At 44.4% G+C, this 25,878-nt stretch overlaps 4 protein-coding genes and 8 non-coding genes across 17 annotated transcripts; 4 read left to right on the forward strand and 8 right to left on the reverse strand.

The window, feature by feature from the left end:
- Nucleotides 1-135: 135 nt before the first annotated feature.
- Nucleotides 136-25,669, forward strand: LOC122614722 (probable phospholipid-transporting ATPase IA). Of its 6 annotated transcripts, none has more exons than XM_043789363.1 (11): nt 2,410-3,019; nt 17,659-17,782; nt 17,886-18,069; nt 18,139-18,299; nt 18,369-18,566; nt 18,867-20,238; nt 20,310-21,116; nt 21,180-21,433; nt 21,493-21,591; nt 24,709-24,791; nt 25,039-25,669. In XM_043789363.1, the coding sequence occupies exons 1-11, from the start codon at nt 2,425-2,427 to the stop codon at nt 25,134-25,136; spliced, it is 3,975 nt and encodes a 1,324-aa protein (XP_043645298.1). In that variant the 5' UTR covers nt 2,410-2,424; the 3' UTR covers nt 25,137-25,669. The 6 variants fall into 6 exon arrangements, with proteins under 6 accessions (XP_043645302.1, XP_043645298.1, XP_043645297.1 ...); XM_043789365.1 differs by lacking the exons at nt 2,410-3,019; nt 24,709-24,791 and adding exons at nt 13,847-14,562; nt 24,052-24,083; XM_043789367.1 differs by lacking the exons at nt 2,410-3,019; nt 24,709-24,791; nt 25,039-25,669 and adding exons at nt 136-681; nt 22,798-23,997.
- On the reverse strand, nt 1,289-1,362 carry Trnai-aau. The gene has a single exon. It is a non-coding gene; the product is annotated as a tRNA-Ile (tRNA).
- LOC122614724 (trypsin alpha-3) lies at nt 4,270-5,217 on the reverse strand. The gene has a single exon (XM_043789369.1). The coding sequence runs from the start codon at nt 5,200-5,202 to the stop codon at nt 4,309-4,311; it is 894 nt and encodes a 297-aa protein (XP_043645304.1). The 5' UTR covers nt 5,203-5,217; the 3' UTR covers nt 4,270-4,308.
- On the reverse strand, nt 5,585-6,238 carry LOC122614726. Its single transcript, XM_043789371.1, has 2 exons — nt 5,959-6,238; nt 5,585-5,895 (listed from the first exon to the last, which is right to left on the reverse strand). Exons 1-2 carry the CDS (start codon nt 6,160-6,162, stop codon nt 5,848-5,850), a joined length of 252 nt encoding a protein of 83 aa, XP_043645306.1. The 5' UTR covers nt 6,163-6,238; the 3' UTR covers nt 5,585-5,847.
- On the reverse strand, nt 6,615-6,735 carry Trnal-caa. The gene is made up of 2 exons: nt 6,698-6,735; nt 6,615-6,659 (listed from the first exon to the last, which is right to left on the reverse strand). It is a non-coding gene; the product is annotated as a tRNA-Leu (tRNA).
- On the reverse strand, nt 7,240-7,313 carry Trnai-aau. The gene has a single exon. It is a non-coding gene; the product is annotated as a tRNA-Ile (tRNA).
- Nucleotides 7,573-7,646, reverse strand: Trnai-aau. Its single transcript has one exon. It is a non-coding gene; the product is annotated as a tRNA-Ile (tRNA).
- Trnai-aau lies at nt 8,466-8,539 on the reverse strand. Its single transcript has one exon. It is a non-coding gene; the product is annotated as a tRNA-Ile (tRNA).
- On the reverse strand, nt 9,080-9,153 carry Trnai-aau. Its single transcript has one exon. It is a non-coding gene; the product is annotated as a tRNA-Ile (tRNA).
- Trnal-caa lies at nt 9,317-9,437 on the forward strand. Its single transcript has 2 exons — nt 9,317-9,354; nt 9,393-9,437. It is a non-coding gene; the product is annotated as a tRNA-Leu (tRNA).
- On the forward strand, nt 9,763-9,836 carry Trnai-aau. The gene has a single exon. It is a non-coding gene; the product is annotated as a tRNA-Ile (tRNA).
- LOC122614725 (protein D2) lies at nt 16,674-17,374 on the forward strand. The gene has a single exon (XM_043789370.1). The coding sequence runs from the start codon at nt 16,741-16,743 to the stop codon at nt 17,335-17,337; it is 597 nt and encodes a 198-aa protein (XP_043645305.1). The 5' UTR covers nt 16,674-16,740; the 3' UTR covers nt 17,338-17,374.
- Nucleotides 25,670-25,878: the final 209 nt, after the last annotated feature.

Raw genomic sequence — 25,878 nt, forward strand, 5'->3', positions numbered from 1 at the left:
AGACATAAATAAAATGAATTTTAACGGACTTTTTGAATAGTCACCTAACGATAGACGGTAAATTGCGAACAGCTGTTTTGCGGCAGCGCTGCCAGACCGTCGAGAGTGCGAATGCAACCGTGCCAGCTGAAATTAATAAAAAGCGCAAAACGGCAAAAAACAAAAACCAGCATCGCGACTCGTGTTTACAATAACTATACAGCCATAAACCGTTAATACAAACGAGTCCCAAGTTCAGTTGGAGAAAAACGCATGCAACGGTGTAATAGCACCTTATCGCCTTGCTTGCGGCTTTGTTTACCACCTTATCAAAATACATATATATATGTACATATGAACGTAGGCTATGTACATACATTATCCACTGTGCTCAAATATAATGCCATCCAATCTATCAGTGCGTAAATATTAGTGCGGTGTAGTGTCTAGCATTAATGTTTGGTGCCATAAATGATTTCGCCTTCTTCGCGGAACTGAACTGAACGGATTGTGTGGAAGTGCAACTACGAACGGAAGCCAAACAAGGGCCGCTTTTCTTGGCTTTTCTCCGCTGCGATTCTGTCTCGGATGTTTGTGCTCGGTCACCAGTTGCTGCTCGTCAAGAAGCTATGCCCTCCATTTCCCGCTTTCGACAGTTGTTTCGCCGCCGCGAGGTACCCGAACCCGGCCTCCTGAATACCTGTAAGTAATCCCAAACCTCAAGCCGTTCCGACTGTAGCTTCTTTAATCTTTAAGCTGGAAGCTTTTGGTTGTCGAGTGCAGTAATACTTTTGTACATACATTGCACATTGAATGCAGTTACATACTCACTTGTTATTATTTTATATTGGAAGTATACAGTTAAACAGTTATACCACCAAACTAATCAGGTTATAAAATTCGTACCCGACAGCAAACATTTCCTCCTAATCGAAAGTCTTACCTTACCTGTTCTATCAAATTAGTCACCGTAACTAATGTCCACATAGTTCTTAATTTTAGATAAGCATTAAAAATGTATTAGTAAACAATGAAGCGCAACATTATACTATGTTCATTTAAAATTTGAATTACATTAATACTTCCCAAAGTTCTTTAATATTCGTCATAGCCAAGTAATAGTGTACAAACCCAAATAGTTTACAAGTTGAAAACGCCCCAAAAATAGAATATGCCAGCAAATATTTATAAATGAAGCGTTGAATCTCGGTCTCTGACAGTACAACGATAAGATTACCTTGCGACCACCTGGATACCAATTCTTCCACATGGCTTTCATAAATAATCAAAAAAAACAAAAAAATCAAAGTGGCCCATGAGGGGATCGAACCCGCGACCTTCGCGTTATTAGCACGACGCTCTAACCAGCTGAGCTAATGGGCCGCGATGACACGTTGCAGCTGAAATCAACTTGAGTTGCAAAAGCTAGAGAGCTAGTGCGCTCTCGCCTGAAAAATGTAAAATATAAACAGTCGCCTCACTTCCATAGTTGCCCAATTTATCTCGTAGTTTATTTAGTGCCGTAGCGTGGCCCACATTGAAGCGGGTATTCCTGGGCGACACATATATATTTTTGAAAACTTTTCATAGTACACAATCGGGAAAGTTCGGCTGAAGGGCTCGGGCACTCGTATCCATGGACCGAATGCGGCTGTGTGCGAGTTGATGTCCCTTTTCCTTTTGGCCCGTGAAGGATCCGCAGTTGGCTTTTGACTACGGTTCGGTTTGGACGTGCTTTTTTCCGCGGCGCTTCCGCCAGGACCAATTGCTTTCCCTTGCCATGGGAAATCGTTGAAAGCGGCCCCGCAATCCCGCTCCTTTTCGTACTCTTTGCAATTACGGCGTAGCGTAATTGGAGAGGTGTAAATTCACAATTTAGCACTGCAGTCGTTGTGCCACTTAGAGTTGTGAGTGCAGTTCGATAATCTGAAGGTTTCCGCCGTGAGCGACGCTTTAATTATTTTGACTGTCACAGATTTGTGCTCGGAGAATGCGATACCATTCGATTCGATTATAGGAAAGGAAGCCACTTAAAAGTATATAGATACTTGTATCTCCGCAAGCAAAAGCGCGCCTCGACTTGATATGCGTGACAAGCAAACACCATTACCCCTAAATGTCAGAACTGCAATGAATTTTTGATGTACTGGCCGGAATCCAGGCCTTTAAAGTCGCTGTACTAATGGCAGCGTCTAGTTCGGCAGTTGTTCCGGTTCTCAACACCTGTCAGAGTCAAGGCCCACGAATTGGGCAAGGGAATTGGGTAAAGGAAGTCGGTTTGGAGGCGACCATGGAACCACCCACCAAGCCAGCGGTTGAACAGCTTACATAACGAGATTGGAGAACAATTTGGTAGCCACAAGTGCCTTGAGTGTGCCTGCAGACTTAGAATTCTGACCAAGTAGTGCCTTGGGAGCAAGTTCCTGATTGGAAAAACCCCCAAAAATGTCGGGCAGCTACCAGCGCCAGAGCCTTGAGCTCCGGAGTCCAGACCATGGATCTGGGGATGATCCCGATGGATGTTTGCGGAGCCATCTGGGATCTTCGGCCAGCCAGCGAAGGCGGCAGCAACGCATCGCCCAGCAGCGGCAGGACTCGTGGTTCCGACACTCGATGCCGCCAGCAATAAACCGAGACTTTGAGTCCCTGGAACACCTGACGCCAAGAGCCTCCGATGGCCTGGATGAGCAGCTGGCCGCCTCCGTTTCGCACAGTGTGCACAGCGGTGGCAGTGTTACGCTTTGCGGACCGCCGGACCATTCCAGCATCCACCTGAACAGTGCCAACAGCAACCTCGGCTTTATCGACTCGGATACGCCCAATACGCCGGTGACCCCGGTCTCTGGACTGCAGCCCCCTGCCTCGGTGTCCACCTCCGTGGCCGGAACACTCTCCTCCCGTCGACGGTCGTCCAACCGCAAGGATTCCAAGGGCTCCATACTGTCACGTCAGAGCGGCAAGAGTCGGGTTTCCGTTCTGGCACAACGTGGACTGCGAATGACGGCCTCCTTTCTGCGAAGGAAGCGCACGGAGTACGAAGGTGAGTGCGGGTTTGGCGTAGATGATGGACTTCCAAGAATTCCTGGCTAGTCAACAGTCAATAGGCTAGTCACCATCCGTAGATGCTGCTTGTGGGTCGGGTCGGGTCGGTCCGGGTCGGTCCGGGTCGGTCATCTCCTTACACCATGTCGCCTTCTCGTTTCTCGTTTTGGATCAATAAAGTTGGCGCCCCGTGGTCTGTGGCCCAGTGGAGCGAGGGTGCGGCTTTTCACTGCCAGTAGCTCCAGGAGATTTGTTTGCCAACTACTTAATTTGTTTAGGGACCGTACATTTTCGATTGGCCCAGTCAATATACGCAAACATATGCTGTGTTGATTTTCTAGATTTGTCGCTTATGGAAGGTCAATGGTGTTTTCGATGCTACTTAACTACCTACAGGATGTCTCGCTTTTGTCAGTTGATATAAATCTGTCAGAAGTATAATAATATTCCAAAATGATAAAAATTAAATAATTTACAATAGTTTTTTGTTAAAATCTATTCATGAGTATATGTATTCGTGCACAAACCTTTCCGTTGACGTACAATTAAAAAAGCTTTAAAAGAGCAATTACAAAACGTAAACAGAATGTTGCACGGCATTATCAGGCACTTCTGCATTCACAATTTATTGTTAGCTATAAATTAGTTATTTAAATGACGACTATAAAACGTTTTAAAACGCTTAAACCGCTTCCAAAAATTGGAGATAACCAATTTTAAGGGCACATGCACTGCATAGAGAATTTTTGTTCACGAACAGCAATACGTAAAGGAAGTTTAAATAATGTATAACATAATAAGCAGTGAGGAAGTTAAACGATGTTACAAATGATCTAAAAATTGTATTATGGAAACCAAATCAGGCAACTTATATTTGGTTTTAAATAAAAGCGTGTAAATGTAATAGACAGAGATTTTACATGTCATTCCCAGCCATGTCACAGATATGTCACCCGACTTTACTGGTCGTTGAGTATGCAAACGCTGTAACTGTCCTGCCATCGTGCCATGCCGCCCCTATTCCCCGCCAGAACTGAAGGCCCCACCCGGCGGCCAACCCCTGTGGACTGACCCAGATTGCATGAGCCAAACGAGCGGCGTGGCCCACAGGAAGGGCACGTCCTGCTGCCGCATGTGTGGTGGCTCCGAGGACCGGCTCTGGGGACTGGATTCGAAAGTCACTGCTGTTGAGCAGTAAATGAGCGGAAGCAGTAGTAGAAATAAAAGCCCTGCCAGCTGCAGTTAAAGTACGTTCTATGAGTGCGATTTTATTGTGCTTAATATAAGCTAGATAGTCTTCTGGGTGCGAAGGACCCAATCTCTCAGTTCGGCAACGTTGGCATACACGCCGGGATATTTGGCGTCGGCACAATCCCGTCCCCAGGAGACGATGCCCACCAGTTGGCCTCCGGATACCAGAGGTCCGCCAGAGTCACCCTGGCATGCATCCTTGTTGGCCGCCGCTGCACAGATCATGGTTGCTTGGATGGAGGAACCATATCCGTAAGTGGAACTGGCACACTGCGTGCGCCCCACAACTTTCGTGTCCACAAAGAGCAGCGTCGCTGACGAGGAGCCACCGGTGGAGGTCTTGCCCCAGCCTGAGATGCTAGCTGCTGATCCGTGAGCCGGTGTCGCACTGGCCATCGTAATGGCCTTGATGGTGGAGCCGAAGGTCAGCTTAGTCTGCAGACGCACCAGTCCAATGTCGTTGACCTTGGTGTTGCTGTTGTATCCCTCGTGTATCTTCATGACAGCCACCTGGACAAGAACGCCACCATAGGTGCGCTTGTTGGAGCCAGCCCTTATCCGGAGATTAGAGACCGTGGTCGGGGTATCGAGGCAGTGGGCAGCGGTCAAGATGATGTTGTTGCTGATGATGGAACCTCCGCAGAAATGACTTCCGGAACGCTGCAGAGAAACCTGCCAGGGTCGATCCTCAATGGAAGATGCTGTGCCTCCTACAATCCGGCCACCCAGCGATGTTTGGGGTTCCAGACCAAAGGAAATGACTGCGCCATTCGTGAGGGCCAGCAAGGCAAAAACAGTTGCCATTTGAAGGAACATGTTTGCGGTAGCACTCTCCAACTTTGGATGGCTGGCTAACTGCGCTTGATGCCTTTTTATAGCCACAGATTGGGCATTGCCCGTGCGGATAAGGTTGTCAAATGACACGGTCATATTTCATTCGTATCAGCCGCTGATTACCCAAAGGCTCATCATCCGGCATTTGTCTCCAGGTGGTGGCCGGATAATAGGTGCTTTTAATTGCCAACTGGTTACCGATTAGTTACCCGTTTCGGTGAGATAGGTCAGTGCAGAGCTTAGACTTATCGCAGGAATGCTTGTTTTGACGTCTCAATGGGGCAATAATCCATTCTCTGTGCTCTCAATCGATTGACTGGGTTTTACCAATTGTAAATATTTCAAATGCAGATTACTCCTTGCGTTCAGTGCGCAAAAAGCGTTGTAAATTGCATGCCTGCTTACGTGCTTTGGCTGAAAACGAAGGCCGAAATAGTCGTAACCACCCTGCACTGGCTTATGCTTTTAATATATGAACTCACAACAATATAAATACGTACAAATCATGAATAACTTATTGACCATTTGCTCGACTTCGTTGCCCATCGTAGAACACGGAAAATGCATTAAAAGCAACGGACAAGTCCACATCCGCTTCTCCGGCAGGACTCGAGCTGTCGTTTATTTTCCAATTAGGTTAAAAGTGTCACGTTCAGTTAACAACTTCCGCCAACGTTTCATTCTGGTTCTGTATTGGTTTTGCAATATGGCCAACGTGGTGGGCCGGAGTCATAAATTGGCCTAGCGCTTTGTAAAGCAAGTTTTCGACTCCGGCGGCATGCTCCGGCGCTGGAAAACCCGTAGAGTGAATTAATGGGGAATTCATGTGTGTGGTGTACAGAGTGTACCTACCAAGTCGTTGTCGGACATAAGCCGTCTCTTCCAGCTGGACAAAGTTTCCGAGTAGGTGAAGTACTCCACCACCCGGTTGAAGGTGACATGCTTCTTGGGCTTCAAGCTCTCCTCACCGACGCCATCACCTGCTCCGTCCAATTCCTCATTCCTCATGATTAGAATGGGCCTGAGCAACGAGCTCGATGGCTGCTCTTCAGACATGGCTTGGATTGGTAAAAAATATACAATTGATTCAATCCCGACTGAAATCTCGCTTCAGAGATTGATTGATAAGAACTGAATTTGTCACTAGATGTGTGAGCAGGCTACTATGATAGTTTTGTTTGGGAGCCATTCGTCATTCCAGGCAATAAGTTTGCCCGCCCATATTGCTAAGAATCTAAAAATGTACATACAAATCCTATGAAAAATCCTTTTAATCATCTGTATATATCAAATAAATACAATGGTAAATAGTTTAGTGCCAATTTTATTTCGTAAAAGGAAAAGAGTTTGAACTAACTATCCAGTTTTGCTATTTCTTATATGTACATGTAACACCAACATTAATTTTCTTATATCGAACTGGGATGCATCAAATGCAGATCCCAAAAGTATACACAATTTTGCATAGTTTATCAAAACAATGTTATCTTTGAGTTGCAAAAAATATTTGTCAGAAGTGGGATTCGAACCCACGCCCTCAGAGAGGACCAGAACGCTCATACACTTTCGTTCAGAAAGTAAGATTTTCAATCTTGAGTCTGGCGCCTTAGACCGCTCGGCCATCCTGACACTTGGTTTCGCAATCGCCCAAAATCTAGTGTGATATAAACAAATAAAAAATAAAGCGTTGACGCAATAAATTAGGATCTTCTGTGTTTGCCATTCTATTGTCTAAAAGCATTTTCAACTCGTTGCGAAGATAAGATCGTTCAATAAACCGTTTAGCTTGATTGCCAAAGCAAATTAAGATACCTCACACGCGGTGAAGTTGGGTAGCTAAAGGGACGGGAAAGTCAATCATCCTTAATGGTAAATTGAATTGACATTTCACTTAGCTGCCTTGCGAGTAATAGACCACGTTAGATCATCCTCGTCGCCGTTATGTGACATCATCGCAGGATACTCGCTGTCCTAGCATGCACGGCATGAGATAACATTAGCAGCCGCCCATAATTGGGCCTTGCTTATCTAGGTTCGACCAAAAAGCTTGCGGGACACGTTCCTCATCAAATTTATAGTATCTTTTTAATTTTCAAAGTGCATTAGAAATATGTAATAAAAAAAGAATTGTTGTGGCCCATGAGGGGATCGAACCCGCGACCTTCGCGTTATTAGCACGACGCTCTAACCAACTGAGCTAATGGGCCATGTGTGACCAAGCGTCAAAATGTGAGTTTTACTAAATATCAATTCTACTAGAACTGTTAAGAATTGTATCTAACAGAATGCTATGTTAGGAGTAAAATGTATACTCCTAGCGGAATGGATATAGTACTGTTATACGTGGTACATTCTTGCAGAAAATAAAATTCTGCCAACAGTTAACTTATTACTGATAACACACGGTTGAAAAATGCAAAAGCCAAGGCTCGAAGAAATTAGAATGTTACAAATAAAAAAGAATCCTGGCCCATGAGGGGATCGAACCCGCGACCTTCGCGTTATTAGCACGACGCTCTAACCAGCTGAGCTAATGGGCCATGCATTCTCGGCTGCCAAAGACTTTTTGAGAGTAAAAAGCTTTTTACTATTTGTTTAATATATGTATTAAATTTAATAACGAATTTAGTTTAGTACGATGCGATAACGGTCACTGGAGCAAGGATTCGGAAAAGTAGGAACTCAACGTTGGACAATTTCTGTTATTTCAAATTTTATATGTAACTAATAACAGGCCAACCGATTCGTGACCAGAAAGGAACCTAAAACATAGTGATTGGCATACCTTAGAGCTTCATCGCTATTACAAAACATCATATTACATTACCCACGTATATATGCATTCACTAAAAAGGTGTACATATGTACATACATATATGAACATATGTACATATATACAAACATATAATTCTATCTACATAAATAAAAGTTAAGATTTGTACGATATGTGAGTTATTTAGCTATCATTTCTTATATTAATTGGAAATACGCATTTGAACGCTTAAATGCTTAACTCACATTGACGTTTAGAAAAGGCAAAGACCAGCACTTTCCAACTGTAAGGAGTTCTTGCTTTGCTATTCCTACATAGTAATCAACCAAATGACCATCAATTTCATTTAATAAATTTCATTAAATAATTAATAATAAACAACCTTTACTTGAAAACTTTTTTTGTTGGATAACTTCCTTATTTTGTAAAAATATATTTAATCTCCCCTAATATTTTTATAAATATAGCTTAAGGCCCTCAGCTGCTATAGCTAATCCAAAATTCCGCATAATTTTAATTATGCGTTAATTTCTCAATAATAATAATAATAAAATTTGTATAAATACCTAGAAAAAAAATATAGGTTTGGCCCATGAGGGGATCGAACCCGCGACCTTCGCGTTATTAGCACGACGCTCTAACCAGCTGAGCTAATGGGCCATGCGCTGATGGTTGTCAAAATACGAATTTAACCAACGGAATAAAATATTTAAGCCTCTTCCTTAAAAGTTTAAATTAAAGTTTGGAGATAATATAGTAATAAGAACTGTATCGTCTATTATTTGATAAGAAATGTTCCAAATATCTATATGTATGTAAAACTTAAGTATCTTTGTATATATATTTTGCAATTTAAGATGCGTGTAGAAAACAGCGTCGTCAATAGTATTATTAGGCATTAAACTTAGGCAAAGGCGGGCGCGCTAACATAAAGAAAAGTCCTTGTTGACGATGTAAAAAACTAGTATCAAATTAAAAATGCTGTAACATTTAATTGTCTAAATTTAATTTTTGTTTTTGAAATAAAGTCAGCCAGCCAAGCCATGTCAGTCGCACTATCTCTGTCCTTAAAATGAAATGATAAGGAATTCGATGATTGCTAAATTATAACCTATTGGTAAAGAAAGACTATGGTGGTTTAGACTACTTGAATGTGCCTTGGTTAAGTATTTTGCGGTGTAATACCAAAAAAATGTATTCTGGCCCATGAGGGGATCGAACCCGCGACCTTCGCGTTATTAGCACGACGCTCTAACCAACTGAGCTAATGGGCCTTGTCCAAGCTTTTGACTAAAAGCGTTTTTCTGTAAATAGCGAAGCTAACAGAAATACGGAGAAATACATTTCCATATTGGCAACTGTTATATTACGAGTAGAACTGACATACGCGCTGTATTCGTGCAGACAACTAACGAATCGGACACCAGTTTGCCATATGTCAGGATGGCCGAGCGGTCTAAGGCGCCAGACTCAAGATTGAAAATCTTACTTTCTGAACGAAAGTGTATGAGCGTTCTGGTCCTCTCTGAGGGCGTGGGTTCGAATCCCACTTCTGACAAAATTTTTTTGTATACTTTAGTTTTTTGCAGTCAATGGTAATTTTAATTGTTGAAGAATTTTTTCTATAAGAACCTTATTTATCAATACAATTTGAGAAATATCCGATTTCGATTTCATTCAGTCATAACTATATCTTGATTAATTATTAACTTGTTTCCGGAAACTTTGGAACAATATTTCAAGAATAAGAACTTAAATAGTGTAAAATATTTAATTTTTTAATTAATTCAGAAATAAAATGGACTAAAGAAAGATATTTTAACTATAATTTGCAGTCTGGAGCGTCTTCCAGTCTGCTACGCCTGTTGCAGCAGTAAACACATGGCCCATTAGCTCAGCTGGTTAGAGCGTCGTGCTAATAACGCGAAGGTCGCGGGTTCGATCCCCTCATGGGCCAGTTGATTTATTTTTTTTTTATTCTACGTTTAGTTGATGCATAGGGATGAATACGTTTAGGCTTGGTCCTTAGACCTTTCATATCATTTGTCAGCCTGACACTTGGCCTTCCAATTCTGACATCCAGATGTGTGATAACTAATTACCAAGCGAGTTGCGTGCATGTAAATCTAGATAACCCATTAACGAAGGGCTAAAGCCAGCTTAAATTGATTTCTTGGGCGCTTACTTCCCGCGGTCTGGCAACGAACCGCCACCGCCGCCCGCTAATACAAAAATCAAAATCCGCCCCACCCCACCAAGGCAAACACTTGATGTTGGGTTGCTCTGTTGCTTCGCCACTCGGCGACGCGCTCTCTGCTCATTTTTTCAGCTATTCAGTATTTCAGTATTTCAGTCGCTTTTCGAACCGCCAAGCAAAAAGTCGTGCCAGCGGGTAGACGCTTGGACCGGTTAACGAGGTCGACGTGTTGAGCCAACGCGAATTGTTAACTGGCAAAAGTAAATACTGGATATCGGATATTTAGTCTGAAAGTACGACAACAGAGGCTTATGTGGTGATCTCAGTGATGCACAGTCATCCGTCACACAAAACGCTTTCGAATATTAGTGACGGCGTTTAAAAAATCCCACTAATCCCGCGCCGCTAAAGGTCAAATGTAATTATCGCTGGGACATTTGTTGCATGGATAACAACAACCACCATACAGCCGTACAATTTGTGCCATATATCTACATACATATGTGCGAGAAAATAAGTGCTACCGCGTCAATTTATCGTTTGATTTTCATATGCTATGGCTATGCTATGCTATGCGACCAATGAAGAGTAGCAGCTGTCCAATCAAATGTACAAAATGTACGGACACAGTGAAAAAAGTTCAGCATATGATTGATATTTTTGTGGGAGAAGCATAAGAATTCATTTTAGATTCATGAAAGATTTCTTTCAAAATGCATAACGTATATATAAATATTTTTCAACTTAGTCAGCACAGAAAAATGTTTTTAAACACAAGTACTTAGCGACAAATATGCTGGAAATACTTGCTAGAAAACGGAAGTGAGTCGCATTTTCTTTCCATGTAAAACCCCATTCAGCGTGGAGGCAACAATTTGAAAGCGCGTTTTATTATCATTCACCCAATGGATACGCTATGGAAAGTCGATTCGCTTGCGTACTGCTTTCGTCTGGTACTCACTTGCGCTCGCGATCTTCTCATTGTTGGTGTACTGCTCTTTCTATTGTTTAACAATTGCAATTGTTGTTAATTGCAAATGCTGTTCAGACCAGTTTTCTTTGCATTCGTTGGCGTCATCGGGGGCCGCTCTCTTCTGGCGACTATTTTCCCTTTTTATCGGGCATTAGCCGCACTTGCAGTGCATGTGCGATCCGAATTACTGGTAAATTGCATTAGTCCCACTCAAATCGAAGGGGTTTGCAGATCGAATCGGTTAGTGGCATCCGTTTAGTGCTCTGTGGGATGTCATCGTTATATCGGTGCGCTTGGGGGAACCAGCAGATCTACAGACTCGAAGGTAAACACCACTGACTGGTGAGTCAGTTCGTCATCGTTGTGACACATTTTACATTCTATTTGTGTTGTTTAGTTAGTTCCCAGCTGATCAGCGATCGTTTCGTTGCCAAAATGTTCGTATGGCTGTGAAAAGTTTTCTCTTTTATTAATTTTCGTCACTTCTGCCTTGATTTGCCAAACCGAAATTAATGAAATTATTGGCGAAGCGAAAACAAAGAATGTTGCGCTAAAAATAAACGTAAATTAAAGCAAATGACTTGACAATATCGTCACGCTGCCTGCGCTTTCCATTTGTCTGGGAAATTGATGGGCTATGCACCTCAACTTTGACTCACCCTGTACTTATGTAATGGTAATCAAGCTTAGCATTACCACTTCCGAACCCCAAGTATGGAGGTGTTCCAGGGAATGCGGGCTGTTTGCTCGCTGGCCACCTAAACAAACGATGACACAGTAACGTTGGTCGGTTGCCAATAATTCTGTATCGATTGTGTGTGGATGCGTCTTTTCCCCCCTCAAAATCAAAAAGAAAAACGTAAAAAATAAGATCGTTGACAATCGCGAGTTCTCTTCTATTTTGTATCTGTTTACCTTTCTCAGATAAGCAGTACTAGCACAGACATATTGCTCTGTTGCTCAAACTCATTACAGTCGGGTCAAAATTATCACCTCTCATTAGGGGAAATTTTCCCCAACTCATTGCCAGGCGTTAACGAATGTTTAATTTAGGCTTCCATGCCTCTTGGGATTACGACAGCTATACATACAACATATAATTAGTTCTGTTTGGGCTCGGCAAAGATTGTTTTTTATATAGCATGCACTCCATTTGGCATTCCTGCGGCTGAATTTATATGAAATCCGCAAATAAGTAAGTTCGCTTGGAATGAATCCAAAATACCTACTTATTCCCATGTCTATGGTTGTATTTTTAGACGCCGTCGCGGCTGGCGGAATAAATTTTAATAGCGTCGCAGATATGTATATTTTGCTTGCCACATATGTTTACCAGATAGATCTACTTGAAGCGATTTACGTCAGACTCCAAAAGGCCCAATCGAATCCGAATCGAAGCAACGGAGGAAAAGGAAATCCTTTGCCTATAAATATTAAAGACTAATTCACCTCTAAGTCAAATTGAGTACATATGTACATATGTACGAGTATGTGTATATAATTTGGTCGATTTTCCAGCCCAGTTGTAATTGCGTTTGCTTGTGCTTGTGCGAAGGTCATCAGGAGTTGATTACTGGTACTTACCTACATGTGCTCGCAGACTGCAAGGCATGCTCCAAGAAACTGGAGCAATCGATAAACCCCATTGAGTAGACCCCATAGACCCCTTGGACCCCTTGGACCCCTTGGACCCCTGGCTGCACTCGCCAGTCATTCAGGAAACCAATTCTCAAATCCCCACACGGGCACCGCCCCCGGAGAATCCTTTCACAATCGAACACCCGATGGTCGTTTTAATGGCTCTGCGGGTGCCATAATTCGGTTTGTTTTTGTTGCTCCGGGTGACCATGTGGTTATGGCCGGAAAACACGTTGAGTACACACGTAAACGTACCGGACACGCAAATAGCCAAATAGCTAGATAGATACTTTTTCGTCACTCATATCACTTGGCCAGTGCAGACTAAGTGCAGGCTAAAAAGCTACGAAAGCGCTTCACTAGCTACCGATTTCCGAGGTCGATGATCGCCGGACGTTCCTATCCGTCCACGCCCCCAAAAACATACATATTTGAGTTTCTCTATGGCCAAAGTACCTTTCGTGTTTACCTAGCCGCACGCGGCGACCTCCCGAGGGAGCTGGTGGGTTGTTAGGGCTAATTAATCCAGTGTAAATCCAGCAGGAGTACTGAATCAAAGCGGCCATGCAAACAGATAGACAGAATGCCAAGCAGCTTTATAATAAGATTTAAGTCCACAGTGATCCATGCCGAAGTGACTGTATAAACGGATTTAGGGGATATCGTGTATCTTAATGTCCTTTTTAGAGGCACTTTGCATTGATGATTGGTTGGCTGGCTGTCTGGCTATCTGGCTGGTTGGTTGGTTTTACTTCTTCGCGTAATGACAACTAAATTGCCCTCCTGAGTGGTCAGTAAATCAATACTAGGCCAATGGAAAAGGCAGTAGCAGAAATACTAAAACGTTGCAATTCAAGTAAATCACGCGATTAAATCCACCATATTATACACAATCTGCCAGACAAAAGCTAATTCATCGAGAAAGTTTACGAAACAATACATCGAAAAACCTTTTAGTTTTGTTTAATATTTTTTTGTTTACTATTTTAACTGTTTTTAAACAAAGGTTATGCTTCATTCATTATTCAGAGAATCAAGATATTTCATTTACACAAAATAAGTGACTCAAACGTGATTACGCTGAATGAATATGAGTTGGCAGTCAACTTAAGCGTAGTTGTATATACAAATCTTAAATATTTTAGTAGCCTAGTTATTCCAGTGTGCCTTAGCACAGCAAGCTTTTGAAAATCAAGCCATAAATGATAAAAATCGGCAACGTTGAATTAAAATGACAGTGAAACGCAAAATCCAAAGTGCAATAGAATTTCGCGATTGCGAAAAGTCACGGCGGTCCTTTTGACTGAACCCACTAATTGAATCGTGTCGTATCGCAGCAGATAAGATCTGGCAATTGAGTGAAAGGTGTACCCGTGTACTTGCAGCGCGATTCAGGCGATTCCGGTGATTCGCGGAGCCATGTTAGAATGGCAGACTCCGGCAAACACGCGAGTGGTGGTCACAATGGAGCGAGCAGCGAACGCGGAAACGCCCAAAATGGACGTAACGGACACGGACACGGACACGGAAACAGTCAAGGACGCCAGCTGCAGTTCCTGGACAATCCGCCCCCCCGCGAAGCCGCCTTCAATGTGCGCAGCCTGTGGCCAAGCATACAATCCGGTGTCCGCCGCCTGAGGAGCCAGGTGCTCCGGCGGACAGCCACCACGGGCCCAGCAATGGCTCCGCCGGGTGGAGCGGACTTACCTCCCTCGGACAACGACCATGCCGCGCCATCCAGGAGCGGAGCCGGGACCACGGAAACGGACGGCAGCAATCCGCATCGCAGACTGGGCGAATCGTCGGCGGTGGGCAGTATGAAGTCGCTGAAAAATTTCCTTAAAAGAACGCGCCCAGGCCGGAAAAAACGAAAAGGTGCCTATATGTCAACTAAGCCACTATACTTTAGTTTTTCTTTGAATCTTTCAAAGATATATATGTACGTATGTATAGCATCCATATCACCACTATTTCAACCATTGAATGTGTCTAAAATTAAGAAAACGATAAGGGCTTTGAAGCACACATCGCTAAATACCATGTGGTTGATATGACCTTGCCATTATTGCCTAATCATTTTTATAGAAGGTCTGATGATCCATAACTTATCTAGCGAACTTATTCAGAAATATAAAGAATTCGATATGAAGTTTTTAGCAGGAAGCCAGTATTGCCTAGTCTTATAGAAGGTCTTATGATCCATAACTTATCAAGCGAAATTATTCGGAATTATAAGGAATTCGATATGAAGCAGGAAGCAGTTGGCAGAAGCTTGGTTGAAATAGGAATACCCAAAAGATTTATTCTATGATATTTTTATATACTTGTACCATATTTATTTTCTGAGATACGTACAATTTTCGGTTTGGCTAGGGTACTTTTTGGTCGAGACTTAACTACTTCCATGTTCTACGTCATTTCAAAGCATTTGACTTACGGCGCAGTCGCGCTCTCTTCGCACTCGCTTTGCACTCTCTTCCCACTCTCTTTTCGCACGCTGCTCTCCCTTGTTTCTCGCCTTTTGTTTTGCTATCACGCTTCGCTTTCGCTTTTGCTCCTGCATTTCCAAACACCCCCTCCTGCCCCCCTACCCACTTACCCATCTTCTTCTTCCCCGAGGGGTACGCAATGTTTTGGGTTTACTGATAAATCGCAAGCTTTATAAGCTCCTTTTGCAGAATGCACTACGCAGCTTTGCGGGGTGGTGGGTGGCTTGGACTCAAGGGGTTTCCGACCTGGGCGACCCACACCTCGCACCCCGCACCCCGCACCCCCCATCGAGAAACCCATCCCTGTTGTCCTTTGTGGGTCCTTCGAGCTCGTGGAAATTTCGTTTCAGTCGTAGTATCGGAGCTCAGGAGAGCGCACATAGCGAAACGTGTGTGTGGTGAAAGTGTGTCGCAGAATATTTGCCATTACTTTTAACTTACTTTTAACTTTGGATAATCGTACGCCAATCAGTGTCAGCTGTGCAACTACCAATCAAGTTAACTTACTGAAATCAAAAGCGTTTAGATTTGTTAGCCAGCTATTCACGTCCTTAACGCATTCAACTTAGTGGTGACAAATCGATACCTGAAACGGAAAAGTGCAGGCACGTTGCCAGGTGATGGATGTGAAAAACGTATGCCTCCAGGTGGCCAGGCAAGGAACATTGGAGAACCCATCTGATTAGATGGTCAGATGGTGCTCCGAAGGAATCCCATCACTGGCCGTGTGTATAGGCAAATGTGGATGTCACAGAATCCACCTCCGTACGGGATGAAAATTGTGTTTTCTTATACGCAGTGATTGAAAACAGGAGGCGCAGGCGCCATCCCACAGGACTACTCTTATACCTCGTTATTATTTGGCCACCCAAATAGCACGCCCACTTGTGGCTGATTATCCTTGCCGAGGCTGTGACCAGTGACCAACTGCCCTCCATCCTGGGGTTTCCCAAGCGCAACCAGGAGGAGACCGCCGGCGAGAGCATTGCCTTCGTGCCCGTGGGCGATTGCGACTCTGGATCCGACGAGCTACCCGGGCCCGAGGAAGAGGAAGCGGAGGAGGAGGCGGTGGAGTCGGTGGTAACCACGCCATCTGGGGATCGGGCAGGACGCTTCCGTTGTCCCGCGCTTTTACGCCGGGCCAAAATGGACTTTCGCAATGTCTACAAGGCGATGCGCATTCGTTGGAGTCGTAAGTGTACCGCAAATATTGAAAGCCGTCGAGATATTGGATCCTATAGATCCCAACGGTCTATAAAATAGTACAACTGGAATGTAACTACTAGATAAACTAATCAGTGGATAGCTATTCGATTTGTCAACTGATCAGTTTCAATTGATCTAGCTCAACAGACATCTAAGGTTCTTATTCTTTAACTAAGGGGCTTTCAGTGAATTGAAAAGAACAAAATCCATCTAGAACAAGAAATGTAGTGAAGCTAATGAACAAGTATCTAAAATGATAACAAAAAAGCTTATATATCTAGCAGTTAGTTATAGCAAGCTTAGCTTCCAACTCCTCTTTCGTGTTGTGTCAACCAAATTTTGAAATTCCATCACCACTATGCTGGTGAGCTGCCCGGTGGTTTGTCCGGTTGAGAAACTGGTCAAGGAACTGAAAAAGCACCACGTGATTCCCCGTCTGCTGGCCTGCCAGCCCACGAAGGTGATCAGTGTGCTATATCCCTGCGATATCGACATCAAGCCGGGCATTATGATAGTGATTAATGAGGCGCTCAACCAACCGATCATTCGATTCAAGGCCATTCCGGAGCAGTTCCACACGCTGATGATGGTGGACTTGGACGTGCCACCCGACAATCACACGGAGTGGCTCATTTGGATGGTGGGCAATATTCCGGGCTGCGATGTCGCCATGGGTCAGACGCTGGTGGCCTACGACAATCGGCGGACCATCCAGGGTGAAAACATCCATCGAATCGTCTTCCTGGCCTTCAAGCAGTATCTGGAGCTCGATTTCGACGAGACTTTCATTCCCGAGGGCGAGGAGAAGGGTCGTGCCACCTTCAATTGCCACAAATTTGCGAGGAAGTATGCACTGGGCAATCCGATGGCCGCCAATTTCTATCTGGTGGAATGGATGTGGCGGTGGACACCCACCTTCCTGTCCTCGGAACATGATATAGAACATTTTAAATAAAATGGAATAAAATCGCGGAGTTTGAAACTGGTGTTCTATTATTAAGTTAAAATCAGTAGTTTCTTACTTATAACTATTTCAATTTCCTTGGTATCCATACACACTCTTACATATATGCTATAATAAAACCCAATATATCAAAAATATTATGTGATTACCATTATTATTAGGAGCACTCAAAAGATAATAGACGATTACTAATCAGCAAAAATGAGACCCTAATTGAAACATCGCAGTCCGTAGAAATAAGTGCCGTGTAATTTTCCGACTTCTCCCGCTCGGATATCACGTATTAATCACCCTTTTCATGAATACTTCCAGATGATGAGGACTTCACCTCGTCCGCGGGGTACGATGCAGATGATGGGGAGAGGCGTGTCATAAACCTAAATGGGCCACAGCCCACTAAATACTGTAATAATCGCATAACGACGGCAAAATATAGGTGAGTGAGTGCCCGCCATTTAGCGCCTGATAATTATCATGACCTAAATGGATGGATTACACACGAAGTAACCGACAATCTGTCCCAATCTGTTTGCATGCAGTTTCATCAGCTTTCTGCCCGCGTTCCTCTTCGAGCAGTTCCGGCGGTATTCCAACTGCTTTTTCCTGCTAATTGCCATACTGCAACAAATCCCGGAGGTGTCGCCCACGGGTCGTTACACCACGCTGGTGCCCCTGATGTTCATCCTCTCGGTGAGCGCCATCAAGGAGATCATCGAGGATATTGTAAGTACTGAGAGTAAGAGATGTAGTTAGTAGGCATATTGATATATTGATCTTCACCATGATCTTCAGAAACGACATCGGGCGGATAATGAGATCAATCACCGATCGATAGAGCGCCTGGACAGTGGCTCCTGGAACACTGTTCGCTGGTCGGAGCTGACGGTGGGCGATGTCATCAAAGTGGGCATCAACACCTTCTTCCCCGCCGATCTGATTCTTCTGTCGTCCAGGTGCGCACCCTCCCCAGTTAACCCCAATTCGGTTTTGATATGCTTCATTTGCATCTGATGCGTCCACAGTGAACCGCAGGCCATGTGCTTCATAGAGACGGCCAATCTGGATGGCGAGACGAACCTGAAGATCCGGCAGGCGCTCCCAGCCACCGCTGAGCTGCTGGAGACGAAGGATCTGCAGCGATTGCAGGGCAGGATCGAGTGCGAGCTGCCCAACCGGCATTTATACGAGTTTAACGGGGTGCTCAGGGAGACTGGGAAGCCGTGAGTAATGCGTTTATAAATAACGACTAATTAAATGGTTATATAAACAGAAGCAAAACTAACTCAACAATGTGTGTGCGCTTATTTTAAGAACGCCACATTATTCTAGAGATTGTAATCTTTAGTTTATGACGAAACTGCACATGTTGGGCCATTGCCGAAAAGAACATATTCTTCGTCAACTTGTTAATGTTATATATAAAATTAGAAAGCTAATGAGTCTTAGAAGTTACTCTTGTCACCCTTCTGTTATTTCAAATGAATAAAAACTCACTCACTAAACACCTGTTTCTCTTTCAGACCCGCTGCTTTGGGCAATGATCAGGTGCTCCAACGCGGCGCCATTCTGCGGAACACGGCGTGGGTGTTCGGGATCGTGGTCTACTCCGGGCAGGAGACGAAGCTGATGAAGAACTCTACCTCGGCGCCACTGAAGCGCTCCACCGTAGACAAGCTGACCAACACCCAGATCCTCATGCTCTTCATGATCCTCATCTCACTGTGCATCGTCAGCGGCCTGTGCAACCTGTTCTGGACTAGGGAACACTCAGAAACGGACTGGTACCTGGGCCTCACCGACTTCAAGACCAAGAGCCTCGGCTACAACCTGCTGACCTTCTTCATCCTGTACAACAACCTGATCCCCATCTCGCTGCAGGTGACGCTTGAGCTGGTGCGTTTCCTGCAGGCCATCTTCATCAACTACGACATTGAGATGTACCACGAGGAGTCCAACACGCCGGCCATGGCCCGCACCTCGAACCTGAACGAGGAGCTGGGCATGGTCAAGTACATATTCTCGGACAAGACAGGCACCCTCACGCAGAACGTGATGGAGTTCAAGAAGTGCTCCATCGCCGGCTACGTGTACACAGCCGAGCGAACGCCGGAGGAATCTCAGCTGGTGCAGAATATCCTCGGTCGCCATGAGACTTCCGCCGTGATCGAGGAGTTCCTGGAGCTGCTGTCGGTGTGCCACACGGTAATCCCCGAGCGCAAGGAAAGCGGCGACATGATCTACCACGCTGCCAGTCCGGATGAGCGGGCTCTGGTGGAAGGCGCCCAGAAATTCGGCTACATCTTCGACACGCGTACGCCGAAGTATGTGGAGATCAATGCGCTCGGCGTGCGAAAGCGCTACGAGGTGCTCAATGTCCTGGAGTTCACCTCGTCGCGTAAGCGTATGTCGTTGATTGTTCGCACGCCGGAAAATAGGATCAAGCTATTTTGCAAGGGTGCGGACACGGTGATATACGAGCGACTGGCTCCCCAGGGTCAAGCGTTCCGCGAGCAGACGCTGCGTCATCTGGAGGAGTTCGCTTCGGATGGATTGCGGACCCTCTGCTTGGCAGTGGCTGACATAAGGCCGGATGTTTACCAAGAGTGGAGCCAGACGTTCGACAAGGCGTCGGTGGCTCTCCAGAATCGTGAGAGCAAGCTGGAGGACGCGGCCAATCTGATCGAGAACAATCTTCGTCTCCTGGGCGCCACAGCAATCGAGGATAGACTTCAGGATGGTGTACCGGAAACGATTGCCTCTTTGATGGACGCCGGCATCTATATCTGGGTTCTTACCGGCGACAAGCAGGAGACGGCCATCAACATTGGCTACTCCTGCCGGCTGATAAGCCACTCCATGGACATCATTATCCTCAACGAGGAGAGCCTCGATGTGAGTTGGCTTTTATTATTTATTATTAATTAGCTAGAAGAACCTATTAAAATTGACATCTCTACTTCTAGGCCACGCGCGAAGTCATCCAACGCCATTATGGAGATTTCAAGCGTTCGTCGGCGAAGGACGTCAATGTGGCACTAGTCATCGATGGTACCACGCTGAAGTACGCCCTTAGCTGTGACCTGCGCAATGATTTCCAAGATTTGTGCCTTCTGTGTCGGGTGGTCATCTGCTGCCGAGTGTCGCCAATGCAAAAGGCTGAGGTGGTGGAGATGGTCACCCAGAGCACGAATGCAGTGACCCTAGCTATTGGCGATGGAGCCAACGACGTGGCTATGATCCAGAAGGCGAACGTGGGCATCGGAATTTCTGGAGTGGAGGGACTCCAGGCGGCGTGCGCATCGGACTACTCGATCGCCCAGTTTCGCTACTTGCAGCGCCTACTCTTGGTCCACGGTGCTTGGAACTACGCTAGGATCTCCAAGCTGATCCTGTACAGCTTCTACAAGAACGTGTGTCTGTATGTAATTGAGCTGTGGTTCGCCGTCTACTCCGGCTGGTCGGGCCAGATCCTGTTTGAACGCTGGACAATTGGCCTGTACAACGTGGTCTTTACGGCCATGCCGCCGTTTGCGATGGGACTCTTCGAGAAATTCTGCACGGCGGAAACGATGCTCCGGTACCCGATGCTTTACAAAACATCGCAGAATGCAAAGCTCTTCAATGTGAAGGTGTTCTGGATCTGGATATTCAATGCGCTGCTGCACTCGGTGTTCCTCTTCTGGTTACCATTGGCCGCGTACACAAAGGAGGTGATCTGGAGCGATGGCAAGACCAGTGATTACCTATTGATGGGCAACTTAGTTTATACTGTAAGGACTTTTCGTATGCCCAGTTGATGGAATTGATTTTGATTAACCTAATTCTTATTTTAGTATGTGATTGTAACCGTTTGCCTAAAGGCTGGACTCATCACCAATTCGTGGACCTGGCTGACCCATCTGGCCATTTGGGGCTCCATTGTCCTCTGGTTCAGTTTCGTGCTGATTTATAGCCATGTGTGGCCAACGTTCAAGTTTGCCAGCAACTTCCGCGGCATGGACATTCAGCTGTTGTCGACGCCAGTTTTCTATTTCTGCTTGATGTTGGTGCCCATTACCACGCTGCTGATCGATGTGATCTGCAAACTGTGAGTAAACGAGCTATGCACCATGGAATTTAACTCATTGAACTGCTTTTTCATTGTAGCGTACACAATACCGTGTTCAAGACACTTACGGAGGCTGTTCGCGAGACGGAGATCCGACGCAGCGACATCTCCGAAGTGATGAACGAGCCGCGATCTTCGTAAGTATCGAAGCAATCGCCTATGAGACCCCCGTAGTCACGCTTTACCTCCGGGCCGGAGAATCCCCTACATTCCTCCATACGTATTTAGTTTTTGTTTGTCCAAAAACGAAATCAAACTATACCCACTTTCAATTTGAATTGTTGCGCATTTGCTAAATATTAACTTGACCCCTAAGACGTTAATATTTCTATAAACCTATGAACCTATCCTACAAACCCGAAACAAGGCTGATTGAACATATGTGCCTGCACTTTATACCCTGCTTCTTGTAGTATTTGCACCTGTATCGAAACCAACCTTAGTTACTTAGTTACTTAGAGTTTGTTTGGGTCATAAAAGCATTACTAAATCCAAATCATTCCGCTATCGCACTTTCACCCACTCGAATTGTGTTTGTTCAACTTTCGATGTATGTTAGTTGCTGTTATATCAAACCAAATCTTCTTGAATATTGGCCACCGAAAATTGCTTCAGATATACGTATACCTAGAATCGAACACACAAATAGTAAAGAAACACGAAGTGTTGACCCAGGACCTTTATGCATAAGATTACAGACCACAAACAATGAGAAATGGAATTGTACTAGCGGATAAATGTGTAAATAGTATAGAGACTAGAGTAAGATAAGTTCTAAACACTCTTTCTTCCTGTCATTTGTTATCCACTCACAAGTGTTATTTCATATGTAACCTATTCAATGCATATAATAAACATAGCACACCTAGATAATGTTATTTACGAGTTTAAACTCATGTTTAGATCCTAATGTTATGTATTTATACTTACCCCAGTTTGATACGCCTTTTGTAGACCTTATAGAACAATTTTGAATGCAATTAAAACATATAAATTGGATATACATATAAAATACATATACTATATATATATTGGCTGTGTTGAGGTATTCTCGCCTAGCTGTGTCATTTAATAAAGTCGGCGCATTTATAAAGAAACAAACACAATTTTACTGAGTTAAGACAAAAACAGCCAGCATCAATCAGATTCAGATTTACCCAATCTTCGACTGCATCACCATGAGCAAGTATCTAATGAATTGAAATCCCTAAAATGTAATCTCTCTGTCTTCCTCTATCCCCCATCAATCCCTGGCGGCGACGATTGTCCCCTCAATCCCAAATCCATGCATTCAATCGATCCATAAACCCATTCGAACTCCCTGCACCCATGCGACGCATTAGTGACTCCGGCTTCGGATACGCCCTCGGCAAGTTGATACGATCCAGCCAGGTCCTGATTTCGCACGATCACCGCTTCCACTCGGAGTCCAGTAGAGTGTCCAATCTGCGGGTGGAGAACCTGGAGCTGGAGACCGACACGGAGCAGCAGCAGCAGCACAGGCAGCAGCAGAAGTGGCGAGGTGGCCAGAAGCCACCGGATGCAGTTGTCCGGAGTGCGAGGAACAGCACCACATCACCCACCACGGCCACTCTGCACATGTGAGGCCGCTCATCGAAGGCAAATCTAATCGTATTATTTTGTGTAGTTGTAAAACGTATCTATATCTTAACGTACTTTATCTTATAAGTGAGCATTGTATTGTATTGTAATTTGCATTCCGAATGGGACTATTTCCCGATTCCGCATCCAGAGAAGAACTGTCGAATTCATATCATATTTCCATGTGTATATGCTATATGCTAGTCCCAGGAAGCGGATATTTTTACATCGCATACTGTATGTGCTAACCAACTATTTGCCAACTGTGATAGTGTCTAAGACGTAGCCAGAGGTGTTTAGGCACGTAGGATAGGCCAATAATCAGGGAATGCTATTTTGTGAGCCGTCTTATCATCATTCCCAACTTTACTGAGTTACTTTATCTAAATCTAATCGTACTAAATCGTACTAAATCGTACCTAAGTATGTGCTAGCTGGATGTTGAACTTATTCTTCTAAGACACTTACCAGGTTGTACAATAACATTGCGTTAACAAGCCCAGTCACGAATGTTCCGTTCGTTCCTACTCAACTTAATTATGATTAACCAACCGATATATATATATACATACTCATCCCAACGTTATTGGAATGTGATGGTACCCAGATGATATGTATGTATCAGTTTTGAATATATGTATCCCGCACCGTACTCCCCAGCTCGCATGCAATTCAATTCGGCCAATGATCTTTATACTAACGCAATGGCTGCTGATCCGATCAATCAATCCGATCTGAATACGAATCGATCCGATCCGATCCGATCTGCTCTGCACTTATGTTGTATGTAACTATGTTTTATTTTGTATTACTCGACACCCAACAAAGCGACTTAACCAATCACACCCAACACCCACACGCAGAACCCAAACACACCCAACAATAACTAATCAATATATAATTTAATAAAAGTCAAAGAGTCAACAGCAAAATTCTGAAACATGTCTATTTAAAATTTCTCTGAACGTTCTCTGCGTTAATGTCTGTGTGCGCAGTACCATGTATGCCTTGGGATCGATAATTCGGTGTAAGTAAATCGTAGATAATGCTGAAAACCCATATCTACACTCTCACAACACGCTCCATCCACACACACACACACCACCCACTCTGTCACCCACACGTCACCCAGTCACAGGGTATCTTCTAGTGGGTTCCCCTTCGCAGAAGGGAGATGATATACATACATACTGTATACTATATATACGGGTAGCTAGGACCTCAAACTTGTAAACCTACAACACTTTATGGTACGAACCTTATGATTTACGTAGCGTCAAAGATTCTTTGTAAATTTGAACTCCAGAACCGCATCGTATTCCTTTTATTTGCCAACTTTTCAAGTATGTAGGCTCTACTCCATTTATTACGTATTCTGCATGCCCCTATCAATTTGGTACACACCTTGTTGCTCATCCTGATCTCCTGATATCCTGATTTGATTATACATATTTTTGCTCCCCTGCCCAAGTCCAGAAAATCTCGATATTCCGATTGCATTCGGATCACTAGTGTAATTTGCAAGAACTGTGTAAAGTGCTAACAATTCAAAATGGAAACTAACCTATTAAGTGACCCCGCTCCCTCCAACCCCACGAAATTGAAATCCTTTACTAAACCATATCCGACCCGCTCAAAAATTAACCCAACAGATTCACGGAAACGGCCCGGCTGCTACGTAATGTCTTTACACGTCGTGCCAACACGAGAGTCGAAACGGATCTCGAGCTATCGCGTGAGTACCACTCAGTTGCAGGAACACAGCCATTAGGGGTAGGACTCCTCGAGCAGTAGGTCCGCATCCTGGGGACTGGGGGATAGTATTGCCTCCATTTTGGGGGGCTCCTTTGGAGGTAGATCTATGTATGCGACACTGGGACCACACACTACTCACACATTACAGATGCCACACATGACCACTTCCACAGGGCTGCTATATTCTATATAAGATTCTAACTAACTGGCATTGTCTACCTTCCCAGATGGCTATGCGTTTTCCCAGGAGGAGGGCGGAGCTGTGCCGCAGTCTATCATCATACGTGCTTATGACACGAACCTGCCAAAGCCCGAGGGAAACTAAGCCGGAAACGCTGGGACTTTGGATCTCACGGTGCACATGTATATAGGAGAACGGCAGGAGCAGCTACATACGTCAACATTTAGACTTCGATTCAGATTGGTACACACACATATTAAGAGCACACTACTGGTAGGCCAAACTAAACAACCCACATACACATCACATTTATTCTCTATGTGTCTTACACCAGCAGTAATTGGAGCCACTAAACATTGAATATTGCGCTTATAAGTTTATATATTTATCTGTCTTTGCTGTTATTTATTTTGTAAGTTCGCGAGGAAAAGCGTAGTTAAGAGGCTAGAGTTCGGTCCTTTGTATCTGTACTTGTCCGCGGCGCAGCTTTGTGATACGGATACAGACTTGCATTCTTTTTTAAAAGTCTATCTCTAAGTAAAAACTTGTAAACATTTGTACCTACATATGCATTACATTATTGTGAATTTCAAAAACATATTGATGTCAGCAAAGATTCTGTATTTTTCGGTCGCCGAGCCGCTGATATTTAATGGAAATAAATCATATTTCTCTAACGTGGCTGTTGGCTTTTACTGTGGCATTTGGAAATTACCATGAACTTTTGAATTTCAAGTTTGGCGCGCACTGTGAGCTTAACAGTTGATTAACAGTACAGTGTGCACACACCACTGTTTAAGGGTTGTCTGGCAACTCGGCTGCCAAATAATTTTAGGCATCTGGCAGCACTGGAAGAATATACTTTTAAATAATCGGCGCTCAAAAA

Source organism: Drosophila teissieri, chromosome 2R (genome assembly GCF_016746235.2).
Source record: "Drosophila teissieri strain GT53w chromosome 2R, Prin_Dtei_1.1, whole genome shotgun sequence".
Taxonomy (NCBI): Eukaryota; Metazoa; Arthropoda; class Insecta; order Diptera; family Drosophilidae; genus Drosophila; species Drosophila teissieri.

Excerpts from the sequence above, each read along its gene's own strand:
- LOC122614722 (XM_043789362.1), top strand. The coding sequence starts at position 2,425 with ATGTCGGGCAGCTACCAGCGCCAGAGCCTTGAGCTCCGGAGTCCAGAC. Across the intron at positions 18,070-18,138 it reads AGGAGATCATCGAGGATATT|AAACGACATCGGGCGGATAA; the intron begins GTAAGTACTGAG and ends CATGATCTTCAG. Across the intron at positions 21,592-22,797 it reads ATGAACGAGCCGCGATCTTC|TGACTCCGGCTTCGGATACG; the intron begins GTAAGTATCGAA and ends GCGACGCATTAG.
- LOC122614724 (XM_043789369.1), bottom strand. The coding sequence starts at position 5,202 with ATGACCGTGTCATTTGACAACCTTATCCGCACGGGCAATGCCCAATCT.
- LOC122614726 (XM_043789371.1), bottom strand. The coding sequence starts at position 6,162 with ATGTCTGAAGAGCAGCCATCGAGCTCGTTGCTCAGGCCCATTCTAATC. Across the intron at positions 5,896-5,958 it reads TTATGTCCGACAACGACTTG|CGCCGGAGCATGCCGCCGGA; the intron begins GTAGGTACACTC and ends CGGGTTTTCCAG.
- LOC122614725 (XM_043789370.1), top strand. The coding sequence starts at position 16,741 with ATGCTGGTGAGCTGCCCGGTGGTTTGTCCGGTTGAGAAACTGGTCAAG.